General features: G+C 36.9%; 2 protein-coding genes across 4 annotated transcripts; one reads left to right on the top strand and one right to left on the bottom strand.

Moving 5' to 3' along the window:
- Window positions 1-24: 24 nt before the first annotated feature.
- LOC120134147 lies at window positions 25-3554 on the bottom strand. 2 transcript variants are annotated; one of them, XM_039150619.1, is made up of 5 exons: window positions 3026-3543; window positions 1647-1781; window positions 632-688; window positions 351-485; window positions 51-287 (listed from the first exon to the last, which is right to left on the bottom strand). In XM_039150619.1, exons 1-5 carry the CDS (start codon window positions 3323-3325, stop codon window positions 222-224), a joined length of 693 nt encoding a protein of 230 aa, XP_039006550.1. In that variant the 5' UTR covers window positions 3326-3543; the 3' UTR covers window positions 51-221. The 2 variants fall into 2 exon arrangements, with proteins under 2 accessions (XP_039006551.1, XP_039006550.1); XM_039150620.1 differs by lacking the exon at window positions 632-688 and having other exon boundaries at window positions 25-287; window positions 3026-3554.
- A 557-nt stretch (window positions 3555-4111) lies between these two features.
- LOC120133845 lies at window positions 4112-10219 on the top strand. 2 transcript variants are annotated; one of them, XM_039150350.1, is made up of 12 exons: window positions 4112-4776; window positions 5220-5336; window positions 5451-5643; window positions 5876-6042; window positions 6156-6330; window positions 6788-6849; window positions 7265-7346; window positions 8255-8312; window positions 8474-8589; window positions 9216-9296; window positions 9398-9468; window positions 9830-10219. In XM_039150350.1, exons 1-12 carry the CDS (start codon window positions 4319-4321, stop codon window positions 9963-9965), a joined length of 1716 nt encoding a protein of 571 aa, XP_039006281.1. In that variant the 5' UTR covers window positions 4112-4318; the 3' UTR covers window positions 9966-10219. The 2 variants fall into 2 exon arrangements, with proteins under 2 accessions (XP_039006281.1, XP_039006280.1); XM_039150349.1 differs by having other exon boundaries at window positions 9213-9296.
- Window positions 10220-18669: the final 8450 nt, after the last annotated feature.

Raw genomic sequence — 18669 nt, 5'->3', positions numbered from 1 at the left:
TATACATATATTTATAACATGATGTTTAATTGCAAGGGAGTTTACTCCATTGATGATTATTGTTGATGAGAAGTAAATAAGTAAAGAATTTAAGCATGGGATAAGGAGTGCACAAATTGAGATCGAGAGCGATGGATTGAAGCGAGGCGTAGAGCTTTCATAAACTCCATACATATTGATGATGATGCTGTTGTATTACTATGATTGGTGAACGATTTGGACTATTTGTAAATCCATTCATTTGCACGACCTCCCGATTCATCCATGTCGATAAATATGCTCACTGCCTGCATCATCTCATTAACATTAAACTAATCCCAATATAACCATGTATAGAATCAATGCCTTACCTTCCCTATTCGAGGGCGCTCTTTCAGCTTTGCCAAGCTGTTACGAATGTGCGAGACTGCTCCCCAACATCTCAACGTGTTCGCCACATCATCAAGCCTTAGGAGATATTCTTCTTCGGTTAAGGGAAATGATCTCTTCAGGAAAAGGGTAAGATGAACTTAGAACACGAACATAATGCATGATTATATAAAAAAAATGCCCCCAAGGCTACTTGCTTTTTCGTATACTTGTAATATGCTATTAGTGTATAAACAAGACACGAATTTGCAGATCAAAATACCTGCTCCATGTACTTCCACATAACATTCAGTGCAAGGAGATTTCTTCCCATGAACTCCTACATTAAGGCATGCAAAAGTAAACTCTTAAGTGATACAATAAAAATCTCACGCAAACACAAATTAGCAACTGAACAATGTATTAATCCAACCACCACAAGACAATACTGAATGGAAGTATAGGATAAGCCCCTGAAGATACGAAAATGGTGATGTGATCTAAAGTTCACCTATTTAGGAGAAACTAGCTGTATTGTCTTTTTAATAAAAAATTGGTTGACCTTATTCCCATATGTAATAGGGTAAGGGGGATGTAGGGTAGTAGGTTGCCTCCAACGTCAGGTTGAGAGCAATTTTCGTGAAAGACCTCCGTTATGAATTACTCTCAATGGGACTCGATCCCATGACCACAAGGATAAGAGCCTTGTGCTCTACCAACTGAGCTAGACGGGCAAGACTATTGTCTTCTTTAATAAGAAAGTCTTAAATCATAGTCAGGTCCTGCAATATGCCAAAAAGCATATTTCTAGTACCAATATGAATGTGCTAAACACATTTTACCTCCTATAATTAAAGTAACAAAGCAGTTTTCGTAAGCTGATACTAGAACTTTATAGTATCGGTTGAAGCTTGGCTCTTGAAATGAATCGTTATAAGTTTTTAGTTGTAAAACCATGTTTTTTTTATTTCCTTTTTTTGCATATAAACGACATAAAAATGATCTCTTTATCCCATTAGACAAGGTGACGAATTTTCAGTCATAATTTCAAATGCAAATGAAGAAAAAGGGACATCAAGGTGATAATTCTAAACAAATCGGGCAACATGCTGAAGCACCCTTGACAAGATTCATCTACATTCTACACATGAAAAGACAGTCTCAAACTTTTGCTTAGAAAACTGAAAACTCATCATAAATTACCATTTCAAAAAGTAACATCGATAATCCAAGAATCTATAAGTTAGAACAAGTAAACATAAGCAGATAAAGCCATCCTCTTGTTTAGAAATGCATACCTTCTTTATCAATTGAACATCATAGGACCTGCCATATTTGTTCCTTATAAGAGTTGCCAGGTCTAAGCCACTAAAGGTGGAGTCATCCGTGCCAACTATTCGTTCAAGGTTTTCCCGAAGCATATCACTGTTTTTCTGAGATAATTGCAAAATGAAAGATCATAACAGCACGCATTAGGATCTTGAATGTAAGACGAGAAACCTGGAAAAATGAACTTGTCCACAAAGAACAAACCAACGAAGGATATAACAAGAATCCACAAAATTACCAATAAAAAACGTAACCAGTTTCTCCACGCCATCGAAATAGACATAGAATTACAGAGGCTACCCAGTCCAACCAGCAAAAACTAAAAAGTTCAATAACCCAAATCCAGAAATCAACAGCATGTAATCAGACCTTGACACAAAGGAAGCAACCATACAATTAGGGGTGTAAGTGAACAGAACGTTCGATGAACTGTTCGTACAACATTCGTTTATGTCGTTTATTAAGCTAATAAACGAGTATCAACAAGAAATTTATGTTCATTTAATAAACGAACAAACACAAATAGAGGTGTGTTCGGTTCGTTTATGTTCACGAATAAGTGCTCGTTTACTCAATTCTCTTTTTCCTTTTATGTTTTTCATTTTAAATATTTGTTAATGTATGGACTAAATTAAATATAAGGTGAACTTTATGGTTCAAACTGTGAATCCAAAGGAAATTAAGGACTAGTGGCATAATTTTACCATTTTTCTTTGAAGAAGGATAAAAAGAGTGTGTCGGTCGCCAAACATTAAACAAACATGTCGAAAGTTAAAGAATATATTTGCGCTAAACAAATCAACATGAGCAGTTTTAAAAGTAAATAAGTGAACATGGATGCGATACTAAAAATTTATCGAACATGTTCACCTTCTAAAATAAACAAAGGAATACAAACACAACTTTTTGCGTTTAAGCTCGATTAGTTTGCATCCATACGTACAATTTACAACCCAAAACTAAATTAACCCGGTTCCCCAAATTGCCACCTAAGAATACAGATTTTTACTGTTTATAAACCGATATTCAAAGAGAGCACTACCCCACCTTCATGAGTAACAGATTAAGCAATTCAAGTGGCAGGAAAATTCCTAGTATCAACTATCAAGTGTTCTTATCTTTATACTTCAAATAAGGATTCATACATATATACTATGTATGTATATGTATGCACGTACATGTATGTATAGGAATTGACCCTGTAATTCATTTAGTAAATCAACCCCAATATGCCACCAATTCAATAAACATGACTATGTTCATCTCAAAGACATCCCAATAACAAAATGGCAACCTTTTTCAATTTAATGTTTATTTAACAAATTAAAAAGGAGAAGATCAAGCGTACTCCTTCATTCTCCCCTTGTGAAGATTCTTTCTGATCATTCCCGTCCTCGGGATCATCCGATTCAGCTCCCCCATCATCCACGGCGCTGGAAAAGATCGGAGCAAATCTCAGACGACTCCGCGGCGTACTAGCAACAAAATATTGACCCTGACCCAGGGAAAAACCAAACCCACCGAGGTGAAAACACGGACCACAACATCTCAGTCTCGGAGGCTTATGAAACCTTCCCCTGCGGCTGCAAGCGTGTTCTGAAACCCCAACCGACAAATTACAACAATGAGTAGGTACAAAGCTTGTCATAATATCCTGTAAAGATTTACGAAATCCCCGAAGCTTTAAATGGAAGAAGGAAGTGAAAGTGAAGTTGAAGGAAGGAACTTGGTGATGGTGAAGAGGGTTGAGAAGGATAAATCTCAGACGAAATAATGAATTGGGAATTGAAAGAGAGAGGCGGCCATTGACACTTTTGTTGAGTACAAGAAATGTGGTTTGGGTTTAAGATAGCGTGTAAGCTAATATCTTTCTTCCGTTCAGTTAATCAACACCGTTGCCTTTCCCTCCCAAACATGCTAGCGGGTTCCTTGGAATTTTCTACCGCCGTTATCCTTTCTAGAATAATGGTTTAATTCTATACATTTTCTATTTTAAGTGTTTATAATTTTTATTAAAATAAATATTTAATATTTGATTGTAATACTTTCAAGTACAATTGATTATATTTATTTAAAAATATCTAAAATATCTTTTTAAACATGTATTTATTTATTTATTTTAAAAAATTAACTTAAAAGGAGATTTATAAGAATTAATGAACTGAAAAATCTTTAATTGAAAAAATTAGAAAATAATATCTTTATTAGAATGAATGATACATGGACAATAGATGTATAATATCAGTTGTATTTAATGGTTTAATAGTTCGATAATTTGTATGAAAGTTTCGAATTGAGTTTAATAAAAGTTTTTCAATGTTAAAGACTAAAATGAAAATATATTAAATTTCAGTGGTCATTAATATAATTTATCCTAAAACTTAAGTCACTATTTTGATTTTATTTGGTTTATTTAATCTAAAAGGGACAATATATTTAGGAAATTAAATGTGGAACCTTCAAATTCAACAAATTTGCCCAAAATGTATAAACTTATTATGTGTTTATTGATTATCTTTTTAATACGATACTCCATATCCAGTAGCAGTTCAATCAAAGCCCCAAATTCCTCAATAATGATTCGCACAAAACCCTAACTTCAAACCTGCTCCCTTTCATTTCACTTTTTCAGAGATGATTAATGGCAGCGATGATGATGCAGCAGCCGCAGCAGGCGACGCCGCCGATTCATCCTCCACCTACTTCCGACGCTTCACTTAGATCCCCTACACCGACTCCCACGCAATCCCCTCTCCCTCTCCGCCCACGTCAGCCCCACGAGCATGTTGCCGTTCCGATCTCCGCCGCGCATCCTTCCGGTGAGCCTATCGTAACCATGGGGACTGCCCAACTTCCACTCGCCAGGGTTAGGCTTTCCGATATTTCTCCCTATGATGGTGCCCCTTCTGGTTCCTATGTGAGAGCCGTTGACACTTTATCGGGTTCTTTGATGCGACATAATGCGGCGGTAATTGAGTTCGGGAACGAGGATGCCGCATTGATGCGTTGCGCGCTGGAAGCCGCGCGGTTGTACTTTCGGAGTAGGGTAAATACTGTTGGAAAAGGAAGCCGTGGGGTTTACATGTATAGGGCTGGAAGGTATGTTTATATTTTTTTTTCTTTCTGCTCTGGTGAAGAAAATTTAGTGTTTCTGTTCAAATGATTGCTTTCAATGTCTACGTTAGCTGAAGTTTGTCACTTTGTCTTTGCTCCGTTTACCAATAATTTGTCAACTCAAGCAATCGAGTTTATTGCTAAAGATCGTTATTGAAACAGCATTCAGCAATGGTTTTCCTTTTGCAGTTTTATTATATCACCATGAATCAGATTGCTTATCAAAATCTAGAAGAACACAAATTGAAAAAAAGAAAAGAAAAGAAAGAAGCTTATCAATGCTTGTTTTGACGCAATAGTTGTACCCTTTTCCATGTGAAGAAGCTCGTAACTTGTAATCTCTTAACTGCTGCTACTCTCTCAAAAATATATTTATTATTTTTTACTTTTTGGCCAATTGGTTTCTAATCATTATCTTCTTCTGGTAGGGTTTTGGAAGATTGGGACTCGTCTCCACCATGCATGGATGATATATTTAGGTGCATGGGGAAGGCAGCTCGTGTTGCTTTATGTGCAATAGCAAGGCACCTGCGTTTACAAAGCGAGTAAGGATGGTGATGCTGATGGTGAATTATTATACTCATATTGATTTTCTTATTTTTATCTTTCTGCTTAGTGCCTTCATATTGATGCTGAATTGTTAATTATGCATTACACAGCGTTTTCAATCATTTACTTGATGATACTCCATTACCTGCTAATGAGGTGTCTTCATCAGTGCTTGTTGCAACCTACTCTCACATTTCTTTGCAAAATGGAAAGGGGGCTTTTGGTGGAGGGAAGCCAGGAACAACTGCTGAAGTTGAGAAGGGGTTATTGACATTGATTTCTTCAGACGGTCCTGGTCTACAGGTCTCTTTATTTTTCTCTATTGGCAGAAGAAAAAATGATTCTTTGATTTAGTGATTCTCATAATCAAATATTTTCTGAATATGGTACTGTGCATATATATTTTCTTGCATAAACACAAAAGCATGTATAAGTAGAGAAAATGTACTTGCATACACATGTATGCATATTTTGTTTGGGGTGTTTGGTTATATGATCCTTTTGGGGTGTATCCGTTAAATGTTTTATGCCTTAGGTTTGTGACCCCAACGGTCGTTGGTACCTAGCAGATGCTGGATTAGCTCCTGGGGATGTGTTGCTTATTACTGGCAAGACACTTAGCCATTCCACTGCCGGTGTCCGTCCTGCTGCCTCCTATGGAGCTGCTCCTGAGTACCTTTCTGGGATTAATAATGGTGGCAGGTAACATGTAGTCATGTTTTGTTCATGCTTTGCTGCTTCTACTGTTGTAGCAAAGTTATTCAACTTGCACTTCTTGACTTCAGCGAGTAACCCTTTTCAGCACTTGGTATCAGGACATCACTTGCATTTAGGTTCATGCCACAAGGAAATGCTATATTGGACTGCTCTCCAGTTGCAGCTGCTGGTCATGTAATTCCACAGAGCTATGTACCAATATCTGTTAGCCAGTTTACGGATGAACTCTCTGCTGAAGAAGATGTAGTGTGCAATCGTACTGATAATACTTGTGTAAGTCCTGACTTGTTGCGTAATTTGCATTTCATGCGATGATTCTCAGGTGCAAAAGTAGAATACAGAAAACAAATTTATGGTGAATAACCTTCTATACCATAATGTGTTTAAACATGTCCTTTGAAGAATTTGAAAGTTGATTTAATGTATAAAATTATTCTGTACCATGTTGAGTTGCTTCTCTCTTATTTAGAAAATCAATATTCAACTTTGGTCAGCTTTTTTATTGGGCGAAGTTTCAACACATGGTGGATATGGTGGTTGATTGAAAGTGAATTTCGTTTACATTTTTTATTTGGTCCTGAGTTTGGTGAAAACATTTTACTGGTTACACAACAGTTTTCCCTTTTTGAATGAACCTACGTTAGTTTTGTTGCATGCAGTTGCATTTTGAACTTCATATTTTGGCTACAATTCTTGTTAGAAATCCTTATTATGAATTGTGGATTCCCAGGGAGTTCGAAACAATTTGAATAAGCAACCTTCATTAAGAAGTGTTCTCTCAGACCCCTTGTCGTAAGTTGTCTCAGTTTCACTCTCCTTTTTGTCCATTCCTTTGGTTTAGCTATTTTGTATCCTTTTTTTAAGTTGTGATTGAAATGCATTTCTAGCATGTTTTAGTGTCAACAAAATTGTTTATAATCATATTGTGAGTATATCAACATAACTAAGTCATTGTCGAAACTCCCAACTCATGTTTTCCCTAGTCTTTACCTCCACCTTTGAACTGGGGCATCTTTCATTAACTCACATCTTTTATAGGACTTTTCTAGGCTTTTCTCCCTTATGTATGATAGACCTTAAAATTGCTTTTCTCATTTTGTGCTTAATTGGCACTGCATCCACCATTCATGTTGATACATTTCTCTTTACACATGTACCATGGAAGGACACTGCTGATTTATTTTTTTGGTTTTACCTTGATTCATAGTGGTGCATTCCTTGAAGATGCTATGGTTGTTTCTTGTGGACATTCATTTGGTGGTCTCATGCTGAGGAGGGTCCTTGATATGGTAAGCAGAATACTACAATTAAGAAAAACAGAAATGTTACTGTGTTTTCAGGCCGCATGGATTACACAACAAAATGACAGTTCTCATCTTTCTTGGGGATATAGAGGTGAATCATTGTTTAACTTCAGGATGAGTTACAAAAATAGACATTGAATAGATTATTTGGTAAAAGAATAACAACAGCATTTCTCTTTTCCGGGAGCTTGGAATGCTCTACGGCCAACACTAATACTAACGTCTTCTTGTCCTTAGGAAAGAGAGCAACTGGGAGGTAGACAAAGGCTACACCTATTAATTTGAAATTTAACTAGTCTTTTAACTCTCAAGACATGCTAGGAGGCAGTTGCATTTAATTTTATTGAGGAAAAAACTAAAACCCTTTTAGGCCAAAAGATTTCAGCAAGTTGAAAGCTGCTGTATTTTTTATGGAAGGAATTCTTAAGATACAAGTTAGATAAATAAATGTATGTTTTCTCAAACTTGGAGGTATTTGACCACACCAAAGTGTGTTAAATTCCATTTGATTATTTTATTGCCAAAAATGGTGTGAAATTCTAATCAGGCAATCTGCAAACTCATATAATAGAGAAGTTAAAATATAAATCTGAAAGGCCAAGTGTTCTGCTAAGAACTTTTGATGTAAAGGAGATGTTTTCATTTTGTGGCATATTGAAGCTATTTTCATGTTATCATGCATCTATTGTTTGTTTCTATTTATGCTTGTACACAGACGTGCAAAAGATTGTCTGCTTTTATTTAATTTTCTGACTAGATTTCTGCTGCTTTGTATGTCATGGCTCGTCATTGATAGTCACTGCTATTTATTTTCACTACTGTTTACAATGGATTTATTACCTTTAGATGGGAAGAGACAAGAAATATAACTACATTTGTTGTTTGCATCACAGTCAAGATGTACGCTTTGCAGTGCAGACATCGACTCTGGATCATTGATCCCTAATATTGGTACATTCTGATAATTTCATTAGTTTTCTCCAGCCTGTTGTGCGTAGTTTTGTTATGTTTCGCTTAATTCTATCTCACTTCTCTCCCTCTTTTCTTTTTTAGCAATTTGATTTCCCTGTGTGTGTTTTGTCTCCATTTCCCTTTTTTCTCCCCTTTAAAAGCTGCTGCTGCAGCTGTGAAGCAAGAGGAAAATAGAAGGCTATTCCATAATGCAGCTCTCCGTAAGAAACGAAAGGAGATGGGTGTCCAAATTGATATATCCAAGAGATCAAGCATGGTATACTCTCAATAATTTTCTTGATATAATCCTTTCAAACTTTTGTTTGGCATGCATAAATTGTCATGTGCATGATGGGGATATTAAAAACTCAGTTTATTTGCAAATGCAAATGGGAGGAAATGCATGGTTTTCTGTATGGGCAAAAGTTGCTTGAATTTACTAAGTTTAGCAGTTCTGCTACTTGAAATCTGGTAATTATCTAGGAAATGGTCTTTATTATCATGGAAAGGGGGAATGGATCCTAGTGAAATGCATTATCTGACTTATTTACTTTGTTGTGCTAAAATAAAAGAATCACATGATTTAATTATTCAACCTGGCTACTTGGTGTGAATTGATTTTTACATCGATGCATCTTTGTGAACTTCCTATCCTGTAGCTTAGTGTTGCAATAGTCATTAGAAGTCCGGTAGGATAAGCTGAGCTGTTGATTGTTGCTTTTGGGATTTTAGTTCTTAATTTCTTATGAAATCATTTTAAATGTTTGAAGAAAAAAGGGGATAATTGAAATGAATTTTATTCAAAATGCTTTTAGCACACTCGCATTGAACTTTCCAAATGTATTTGTTAAGAGTTGTTTTCAACTTCAAATCTGATACTCATCAAATGCTTTTCTGTAGGAGAATGGAGAGATTGGTGCGGACAATGGGTTGCATAGGGGTGTGCAATATCCATTTTTGGTGAACGAGAAGGTGTTAATTAAGGTGTGTGCATTTGCCATCTATTTATTGCAAAATTTGATGATTACTTTTCCGACTTAAATATTAGATTGAAATTTGAAATGGAATGAACACTGATTGTATAGGGAAACAAACGGACACCGGAAAAGTTTGTTGGAAAGGAAGCCATTATTACATCCCAATGTCTCAATGGCTGGTGAGTTGGTTTGATCCGAGATTTGCTGTTACTGATGCACAAAACTTAAGTGGATAAGGAATGCAAATTAAGATACCAAATCCTAATGTAAATGTAGAAAACCAAATATAACTTCTTGATTTATAAAATATTAAAATTAAGCCTCATAGATACAGCATTAGCAACAAAATAGAAGATTAAGTAATCTAATCTCTCAATTAGCATCATGATGTTTTGTGGTTGAGCACAACTTTTAAATTTCTTTAGAAATTTACCTTTAACAAGAGATTTTAAGTATACTTGTCAACTGATCAGAGAGAGTACCGGTGCTTAGCGCTATCAGTGGTGAAAGTTTCCATAGTTTTCATGAAAATTCTTGCAGGTATTTGCTTAAGATCATTGGAAGTGGGGAGAATGTTCGTCTACAATATCGATCTCTTCTTAAGATCATGAACCCGCAATCCACCATTGAAGAAGATAGATGTCCTTCACAACCGTTTCGGAACAGTAGCTCATAGTCATAGATGTAAATACCTTTTTTTATTTATTTTTTTACTCACGATACCTGGAGGAATAGTGAACTCGTCCAGCTGCCATAGAGATGAAATTTGCTTCTCTCTTGTTTCTTTTTTACTATGCTATTGTTGTATTTGAATTTTGTTTTGTCCGGGAAAAGTCGGCTATTTCACTCCCACTATATCATGTAAGAAACTCTGCTTAGAAAAGAGGAACTATGAAATATATGTAAAATACCACCAGCTTGCATGATTTTTCTTTTCGTGGCTCATTGTTTATCAATCATTTCAATACGAAGATGATACAAGTCATACAATTTCAGTGATATGGATCGAATAGTGCAGAGGCTCGAATTATCTTCCTATATTAGTTTTGGTCAATTTATCAGCTGAATAAATTATCAGGTCAATGAGTGTATGAGCATACATTCTAGTGATCATTCTATAGGTGAAGAGGTCCTACTGAATACTGCCTAAAGCATATGAATACAGAAGCATTACAATAACAAAATAAAATTATTTAAAAGAATAAAAATATTCGATAATAGCATTATTGTACAACAAATGAATTGAATTTTGAGTAATTTGTCTGCTTCAACTCATAGAGTCATTTGTTTGTTTGTTAAATAAAATATATTATAATAACTAGTTAATTAATAATCACGGGGATCACAGATGATAATCCAGTTGCCATTATTATATTTAATCACATCAACTTATTGATCGACTGTCGAATACATCACTTCCGAGTCGGTTTAGAAAACCCAACGAAGCCGCCCACGGTTTTCTCCTCAAACTCTTGGCCTTTTCCTCCCACCGTTCCATTTTCAATTTTATTATTTTATTTATATTTAACCTATCGATACAGTATAAAACTATATATCATTATCGATATTTAAAATAAGAGAAAATTGCCTCAGTGACCAAAAATGTCTTATAATATACGATTTTAATCAACTTTTTTTGGATTTGCCAAAATGACCAACAAAATCGCAACGCGAAATAAAAATCGCAACGCGATCCCCAGAATCGCAAATCAGTTTCCAAAATCGCAACGCGATTCTTGACAATCGCAATGCGATAGTACAAATTCGCATTGCGATTTTCCAGAATCGCAACGCGAATATGAAAATCGCAACGCGAACACATAAATCGCAACGCGTATCCGTAAATCGCAACGTGTATCCGTAAATCGCAACGCGTATCCGTAAATCGCAATGCGTATCCGTATATCGCAACGCGTATCCGTAAATCGCAACGACAATACGTAAAATCGCAACGCGTATCCGTAAATCGCAACGCGATTTTTAAAGCGCCATTATAATCGCTACGCGTATTTTATTTTCAAATTACAAAAACGAATATTAAGACAAAATCCCGTAATCACAACTCATAACCTAAAACCTAAAATCACAACTCAGTCCCATCTCCATCTCTCACTCTCTACGGCGAAATCCATCCCCATCTCCGAAGATTTCCGTCCCCATCTCCGGCGAAATCCCTCACAACCATTCACGGTCAGAAATCCCTCACAATATTCAGAAATGGAAAATCAACCTCCGAGGGTTAGTTTTTTTAATTATTTTTATTTTGAAATTTTTGCATTATTGTAGGTTTTTCATATTGAAACTGATGATAAGTTTACTGGTCATTTCAATAATAGATTAACCATTTCACTTAGATTTCATTTCGCGTTACGATTCTCTCGTTGCGATTTTCATTTCGCGTTGTTATTCTCTCGTTGCGATTTTCATTTCGCGTTGCTATTCTCTCGTTGCGATTTTCAAGTTAGTATTTGTCTTTGTCTTTGTTCTGTCTTTTGGTTGAAGTAATGCAATCCATTCAAGTTTCAATTTGCAGAAGAGTCGCAACGAGATAAATGAAAATCGCAACGTGAAAATGACTATCTGCAACGAGAAAAATGAAAATCGCAACGAGAGAATCGCAATGCGAAATGAAAATCGCAACGAGAGAATCGCAACGCGAAACCAAAATCGCATTGCGATTTCATTTCGCGTTGCGATTCTCTCGTTGCGATTTTCATTTCGCGTTGCGATTCTCTCGTTGCGATTTTCATTTCTCTCGTTGCGACAGTCATTCTCTCGTTGCGATTTTCATTTCAACCAAAAGACAAAACAATGTTGCAAATTTTAGTTTCAAGAATAAACTACTATTTTTTATGTTTATTGTTTTTGGTATATCTTCACAGTGTAGTTTTTGGTATATCTAACTTGGTATGTTTATTGTTTTTGTAGAAATTTTTTTCGGCTTCATTGACATTAAGGAATAAAGTTAGCCTAGCCACTACAATTGCTTCGAAGCTTTCACCTGCACAAAGACAATTGTTTGAGGAAACCTGCTTCGGGCCATGGCTGAGAGTACAACATCCGGGTGGAGATGCTAATTTGACCCATTTGTGGCTTCAGACCATGACATCAAATCTACCCGACAGTATACAACGTGGTGAGGAAGAGATATGGTTTCATTTTCCACCAGCGTATACTTGTTTTGGGCGGAAGGAGTTCTGCTTAATCACTGGTCTACGATTCGGACACGATGATGTAGGCCGGTACACTCGTCATATCGCCCGCCCATCATGGTTATCCCGGGTTTTTCCGGATGAGTCAATGGAGAAGCCGAACCTACACGTCGACGACCTGAAGAAATTGTTTAATAAAAAAGCTGGTTTCACTCGGATGGATGACGTCGATGTTGTCCGAGTATGCCTTCTACTACTTGTGTATGCCGGCTTTTTAGGCAGAGAGGCCAGACAACCTATTCCTCGGGAGCTAATAATATTGGTAGAGGACCTGAATGCATGGAATCTGTTTCCGTGGGGTTCGTATATATGGAAAGCTACCTGGACTAAGTTGTCTACTGCCTTTGATGACCACAAAAGTTTGCGTGGCGATGGGTCGAAATACACTTTGTCAGGCTTTGTTTGGGCCTTTAAGGTAAGAATTTCTATATAATGTTTCTAAAATTATAATTAATTATTTAACAATTACTAATTTTGTTATTATATTGTTTGTAGATTTGGATATTCGAGGCTTTCCCCAGCATGCGTACATATGCAATAAAAACGTCAAATGATATTCCCAGGGCTATTTCCTAGAAGAGGAAAAATCTGTTGGATTGGGAAGACTTAATACCATATGCGACAATAAATAATGTAAGTTAACACAAATACTTTCATATATATATAAACAAGTTATTAATAGTAGACGTTTAACTTTGTTTGAGTTTTTATATTGTTAGGAGGCCAACATTCCATTACAAAGACTGACACCCACGGAGGAAGAGCTTGCCACTGATTGGTGGCAAGCTAGTCAGAGTTTTTTTGATGGCACGGATGATGAGCAGCATCCACTTCCTCCAATTCGAGAGCCATCACCTCACCCAGAGCCATCACCCGATCGACCCGACTATACACCTCTAGAACGAGAGCCATCACCTATCCCGTCACATCATCGAGCCTCTTCTCCACCATCACCTCATGATAGGCGACCGGTAAAGAGGCCACGACATTTATCTCCTTGTTCTCCACCTCCACGGGATGAGTTACGTGATGAGGTCAATGCCTTGCGTGAGGAGATCGGTACTCTACGCGATAACGATGGTGCATGGCGTGTGGAGGTGTCAACTTTACGTGGTGAGGTTGTCGCTCTACGTGAGATGATAGTATCGTTGCAGAATGAGGTTCATACTCTACGCAACGAGGTAAGTTTAAGATTTTCCATATTTAACTTAATGATAAATTTACTCGTAATTTCATTTAGATTAGCCATTTCACTTAGATTGCTTAGTAAATTTGTTCGGTTGCTGCCAATTCTGCTAAACTGTGTATTCTTTAACACTGTGAAATAGTATTTGTCTTTGTTTTGTCTTTTGGTTGAAAGTAAATTTGTTCGGTTGCTGCCAATTCTGCTAAACTGTGTATTCTTTAACACTGTGAAATAATATTTGTCTTTGTTTTGTCTTTTGGTTGAAAGTAAATTTGTTCGGTTGCTGCCAATTCTGCTAAACTGTGTATTCTTTAACACTGTGAAATAGTATTTGTCTTTGTTTTGTCTTTTGGTTGAAAGTAAATTTGTTCGGTTGCTGCCAATTCTGCTAAACTAATACCCTGAAGTCAGTATTTGTCTTTGTTTTGTCTATTGGTTGAAGTAATGCAATCCATTCAAGTTTCAATTTGCAGAAGAAGAAATAGTTTACTTTCGCAACACGAAACTTAAAATCGCAACGCGAAATGAAAATCGCAACGCGAAACCAGAATCGCAACGACAAAATCGCAACGCGAAACCAAAATCGCATTGCGATTTTCATTTCGCGTTGCGATTCTCTTGTTGCGATTTTCATTTCGCATTGCGATTCTGTCGTTGCGATTTTCATTTCGCGTTGCGATTTTGGTTTCTCGTTGCGATTCTCATTTCGCGTTGCGATTTTAAGTTTCGTGTTGCGAAAGTAAACTATTTCTTCTTCTGCAAATTGAAACTTGAATGGATTGCATTACTTCAACCAATAGACAAAACAAAGACAAATACTAACTTCAGGGTATTAGTTTGAAACATATTTTTCTTTGTTATCTGATGCATTTTGTGAACTATGATAGAATAATGACTTGGGTGAATACAATGCAAGTTTGAAACATATTTGTCTTTGTTTTCACTGTTTAAATATCATGTCTGTTTATTTACTGATTTTTGTATTTAATTATTTAGCGGCCCGATAGAGTGGATGCTTTACGTCGGGTTATGCTTGCACGACGGAGTTCACGCATCAGACAGCGTGCACGTGCTATTAAGTCTCCGTACACCCCAATAGTGCGAAGACACCGCAAGAAGAAGCCCGACTCGCCTGTCATCCCTCAAGAGTCCACTCCTATCGTTGAAGAGGCCCCCCCTATCATTCCTCGAGAGTCCCCTCCCACCGTTCAAGAGGCCACTGTCATCATTGAAGAGGTCCCTCCCACCATTCAAGAGCCCGATTCACATGGCGTCATATGTAGGCTTCTTGAGAAACCCTCTGACGTGCCGGACATGATGGATTCAAGTTGGCTCTCGTATGAGTTACCGGCCAGTACCATACCGGTATCTGAAGAGGAGAGGAAACAACTACCGGACACAATTCTGGATAACACCCTTTGGGCTAAGATCGCAGTTGATTTTTATCTACATGAGCGGAGCCAGGGGTGTTTCACTGACATATGCAAGCTCACCAATGATATCTATTTGTTGCTTGATCGGTCTTGGTGGGGCGTATTATTAGGGGTCGAAGACAATGGCTATTTCGATGGGGGGGTAAGTCTTATATTTTTCTTATATTTCAATTTGATTAATTTTTTTTAAATTTATGTAAGTCACTAATATATGTCTTTTTTTGTAAAACAGCATATCGATGCGTGGGTGGCACGTCTTCTAATAATAAGAAAACTTAAGAAAAATAAAAATATACGATATACAATTATGCCGACGTCTTTTAACGCCGTTCACTTGAAGAATGCACGAGATGAATCATTTGATTTGGGCAATGGACAAGCTAAACTTTATCCTGCATGGTGGGAGGTCGATAAGGTTAGTATTTATTTTAGATTGAGTTTAAAGGTTTTATGAAATAAGTGCGCAAATGAATGAATTATTACTTATGATTGCAGGTGTTTATCCCTGTTTTGGAACGTAAACATTGGATTCTCGTCGAGCTTCAGCTCCCATCCCTTAAAACAATAGTGTATGACAGCATGATAAATTACATATCATTGGCTGATTTAAGAGATATTATTAAGGGATGGAGCTCTCATTTGGCTAAATTCTTGGATGCGATCAATTATTGGACTCGTTCTGGAAACAAGAAGCCAAAGAAGCTCAATATTACAGTTATTAGAGACGAGACCGCGCCACAACAAACGGGAGGAGCCAGAGGAGATTGTGGTCCTCTCGTATGCTTGGCGTTGGAGCGTTTGACGACGGGAAGCACCAAGTATCTACCTCCCACCGATAGAGATAGAGCTGCAGTAGGCTTGTGGTTTCGGTATTATATGGCTAAATCGATATATACGAGACGTTGCCTACCTGCATCCGCGTTATAAAAATGTCCATAAACAATTGGTAAGTTTATAGACTTTTGGTTTGAAAATGTTTGGTTAAGTACCTAGAATTCAATAATTTGCTGTTTGTAAGTTTTAGATGTGTAGAAAGTGTTGTTTGAGCAAATGTTTGGTTTCTGCAGGTTAATCTCAGAAGTGAACTGCGTGAAAATGATGTATGGCTGCAAAAGTTGATTCAATAGTTTAATTGATTGTTTTTTGATTGTTTAATTGATTTGTAAAAGTTGATTCAATAGTAGATGATTGGAAATAAGAATTATTGCTTATTTTTTGATTGTTTAATTGATTTGTAAAAGATGATTTGTAAAAGATGATTTGTAAAAGTTGATTTGTGTAATTGATGCGAACATAATTCTTATTTGTGCTTGTTTAATTGATTGAAATGTAATGGTTGATTTTGTTGATTTCAATCTGCATTATGTTGAAGGCAAAAATGACTATCGCAATGCGAAATGAAAATCGCAATGCGAAATGAAAATCGCAACGAGAGAATCGCAATGCGGAAATGAAAATCGCAATGCGGAAATGAAAATCGCAACGAGAGAATCGCAATGCGATTTTCATTTCGCATTGCGATTTTCATTTCCGCATTGCGATTCTCTCGTTGCGATTTTCATTTCGCATTGCGATTTTCATTTCGCATTGCGATTTTCATTTCCGCATTGCGATTCTCTCGTTGCGATTTTCATTTCGCATTGCGATTTTCATTTCGCATTGCGATTTTCATTTCCGCATTGCGATTTTCATGTTGGGATTTTCATTTCGCATTGCGATTCTCTCGTTGCGATTGTAATTTCCGTGTTGCGATAGTCAAATGCATGCCTAATAAGTGATAACAACTGAATAACAAGAGTTGGTTAAGTCAAAATGGTTGGCCTGAGTCATTAATTCAACTGAAAATGTTAAAAGTTCACACATAAAATCCACATAATACAACGTTTGCATTTAAAAATCACCTAAGTTAACAGTCCCAAAAGGTGAAGCCAATTGTGATTGGGATTTTAAAGATGATTGTCTTTTGCTTGACACCATATGAGCTTTGGATTTTGATGAGGATCCATATTTTGGTAGAGGAAAAGATGATTTTGATGGCACTGGTGATCCACATGTCAACCTTGTCTGACCACTTTCCTTGCACCGACTACATGTCGATCTCTTCTTCTCTTCACCCTTAGACGGTATACGATCGTGACTTTTTGGTCGGCCAGGTAGCCTTCTGTCCATGGCTGGTGGCAAAACTGTTTGTAAGTCATCTGGTATGTCCCACTCAGAAGGATGTGAAATAGGGTAGACAATCTCGGCATAAGTCTGTCGATAAACTTCTGTAGTGTAGCAATCCATAGCGTATGCGCTTGAATCATCTTGGTTTAAATGAAGAGCAACTTTTATAACATGGCCACACGGATAACCAGATGTTTGCCATTTCATACAACTACACGTCTTTGCATTTAGATCGACTAGCCCATTTAAGTTATTATCCAGTACTTGAAACAAAGTGTTTGAACATGGTTCAACTCTCCATGACGATGACTTCACAACACGTTTCGTTATCTTTTTTTCAGTCCATGGTGTAACACGATGTTCCAATGTTCCTGTAAATTTAAATAAACAATACTTAGTAAAATATAAATATGATAAGTTACGAATTCAAAGAAATAATACCTGCATGGTTTCTTTTCTTGTAGTACCACTGTTGAATAGAGGCTCGAAAAAAACTCCATTAACATAGTAATGGGTAATTTCCGGGAATGACGACTTAGAGCGTTGATTGATTCTGCACTATTAGACGTCATGAAACCATATCTTGCTCCAAGTTGATGTACTCTTGACCATCTTTCAAACCCGACATCTTCTAGTGTTTGAGCACACTGAGGCAAAACACGTCTTAAACAATTTATATGCTTATTGAAATCCACTTCCCGATAAGCTTTTACAGCCTTCCAGTATGTCCATTTGTGCTTTTTTATACCAGCAGACCTTGATTTTAGATTTCTATACAAATGAACACCACAAAGTCCATGAAAAGCATCTGGGAAACACCTTCTAACAGCGTTGTCAATTGAGTTTGCCCTATCGGATATGATTGTCAGATTGCTAATAGGACCTATGCAATCCCTAAGATGCCCCCATAAACCATGTCCATGAATCAGAGGTTTCAGATTTGCCAACCCCGTAAGCTATTGGCAATATCCCATTGTTAGCATCCATGGCTACTGCTAATAAGTTTACTCCAAGGTATCGACCTTTCAAATGTGCTCCGTCAGCTATAATAACTGGGCGCATGTAAGTAATAAACGAACGAATCTACAAAATAATATACACAAGAAATATAATCATTTAAATGTGAAATGCATGTAACTAACAAAAATGAGTCAACAAAATTATATTGATTTACTAACCGTAGCACCAATGGCGATAAACAGCAACTCAAAGTGTCCATCTCTATCTGTTTTGATATGAGTTACCGACCCAGGATTTTTCAGCTTTAAATTGTGACAATAAGCCGACAATTGGGCAAACGATGCTTCTGGCGACCCCCTCAACAATTCCAAGGCATAACATTTGGCTCTCCAAGCTTGAGAATATGATATACTAATCTTGAAC

The sequence above is a fragment of the Hibiscus syriacus genome, unplaced genomic scaffold (genome assembly GCF_006381635.1).
Source record: "Hibiscus syriacus cultivar Baekdansim isolate YM2019G1 unplaced genomic scaffold, ASM638163v2 tig00110597_pilon, whole genome shotgun sequence".
NCBI classification, from domain to species: domain Eukaryota; kingdom Viridiplantae; phylum Streptophyta; class Magnoliopsida; order Malvales; family Malvaceae; genus Hibiscus; species Hibiscus syriacus.
The sequence above is the reverse complement of the archived record's forward strand: the minus strand, read 5'-3'. Positions and strand labels throughout refer to the sequence as shown.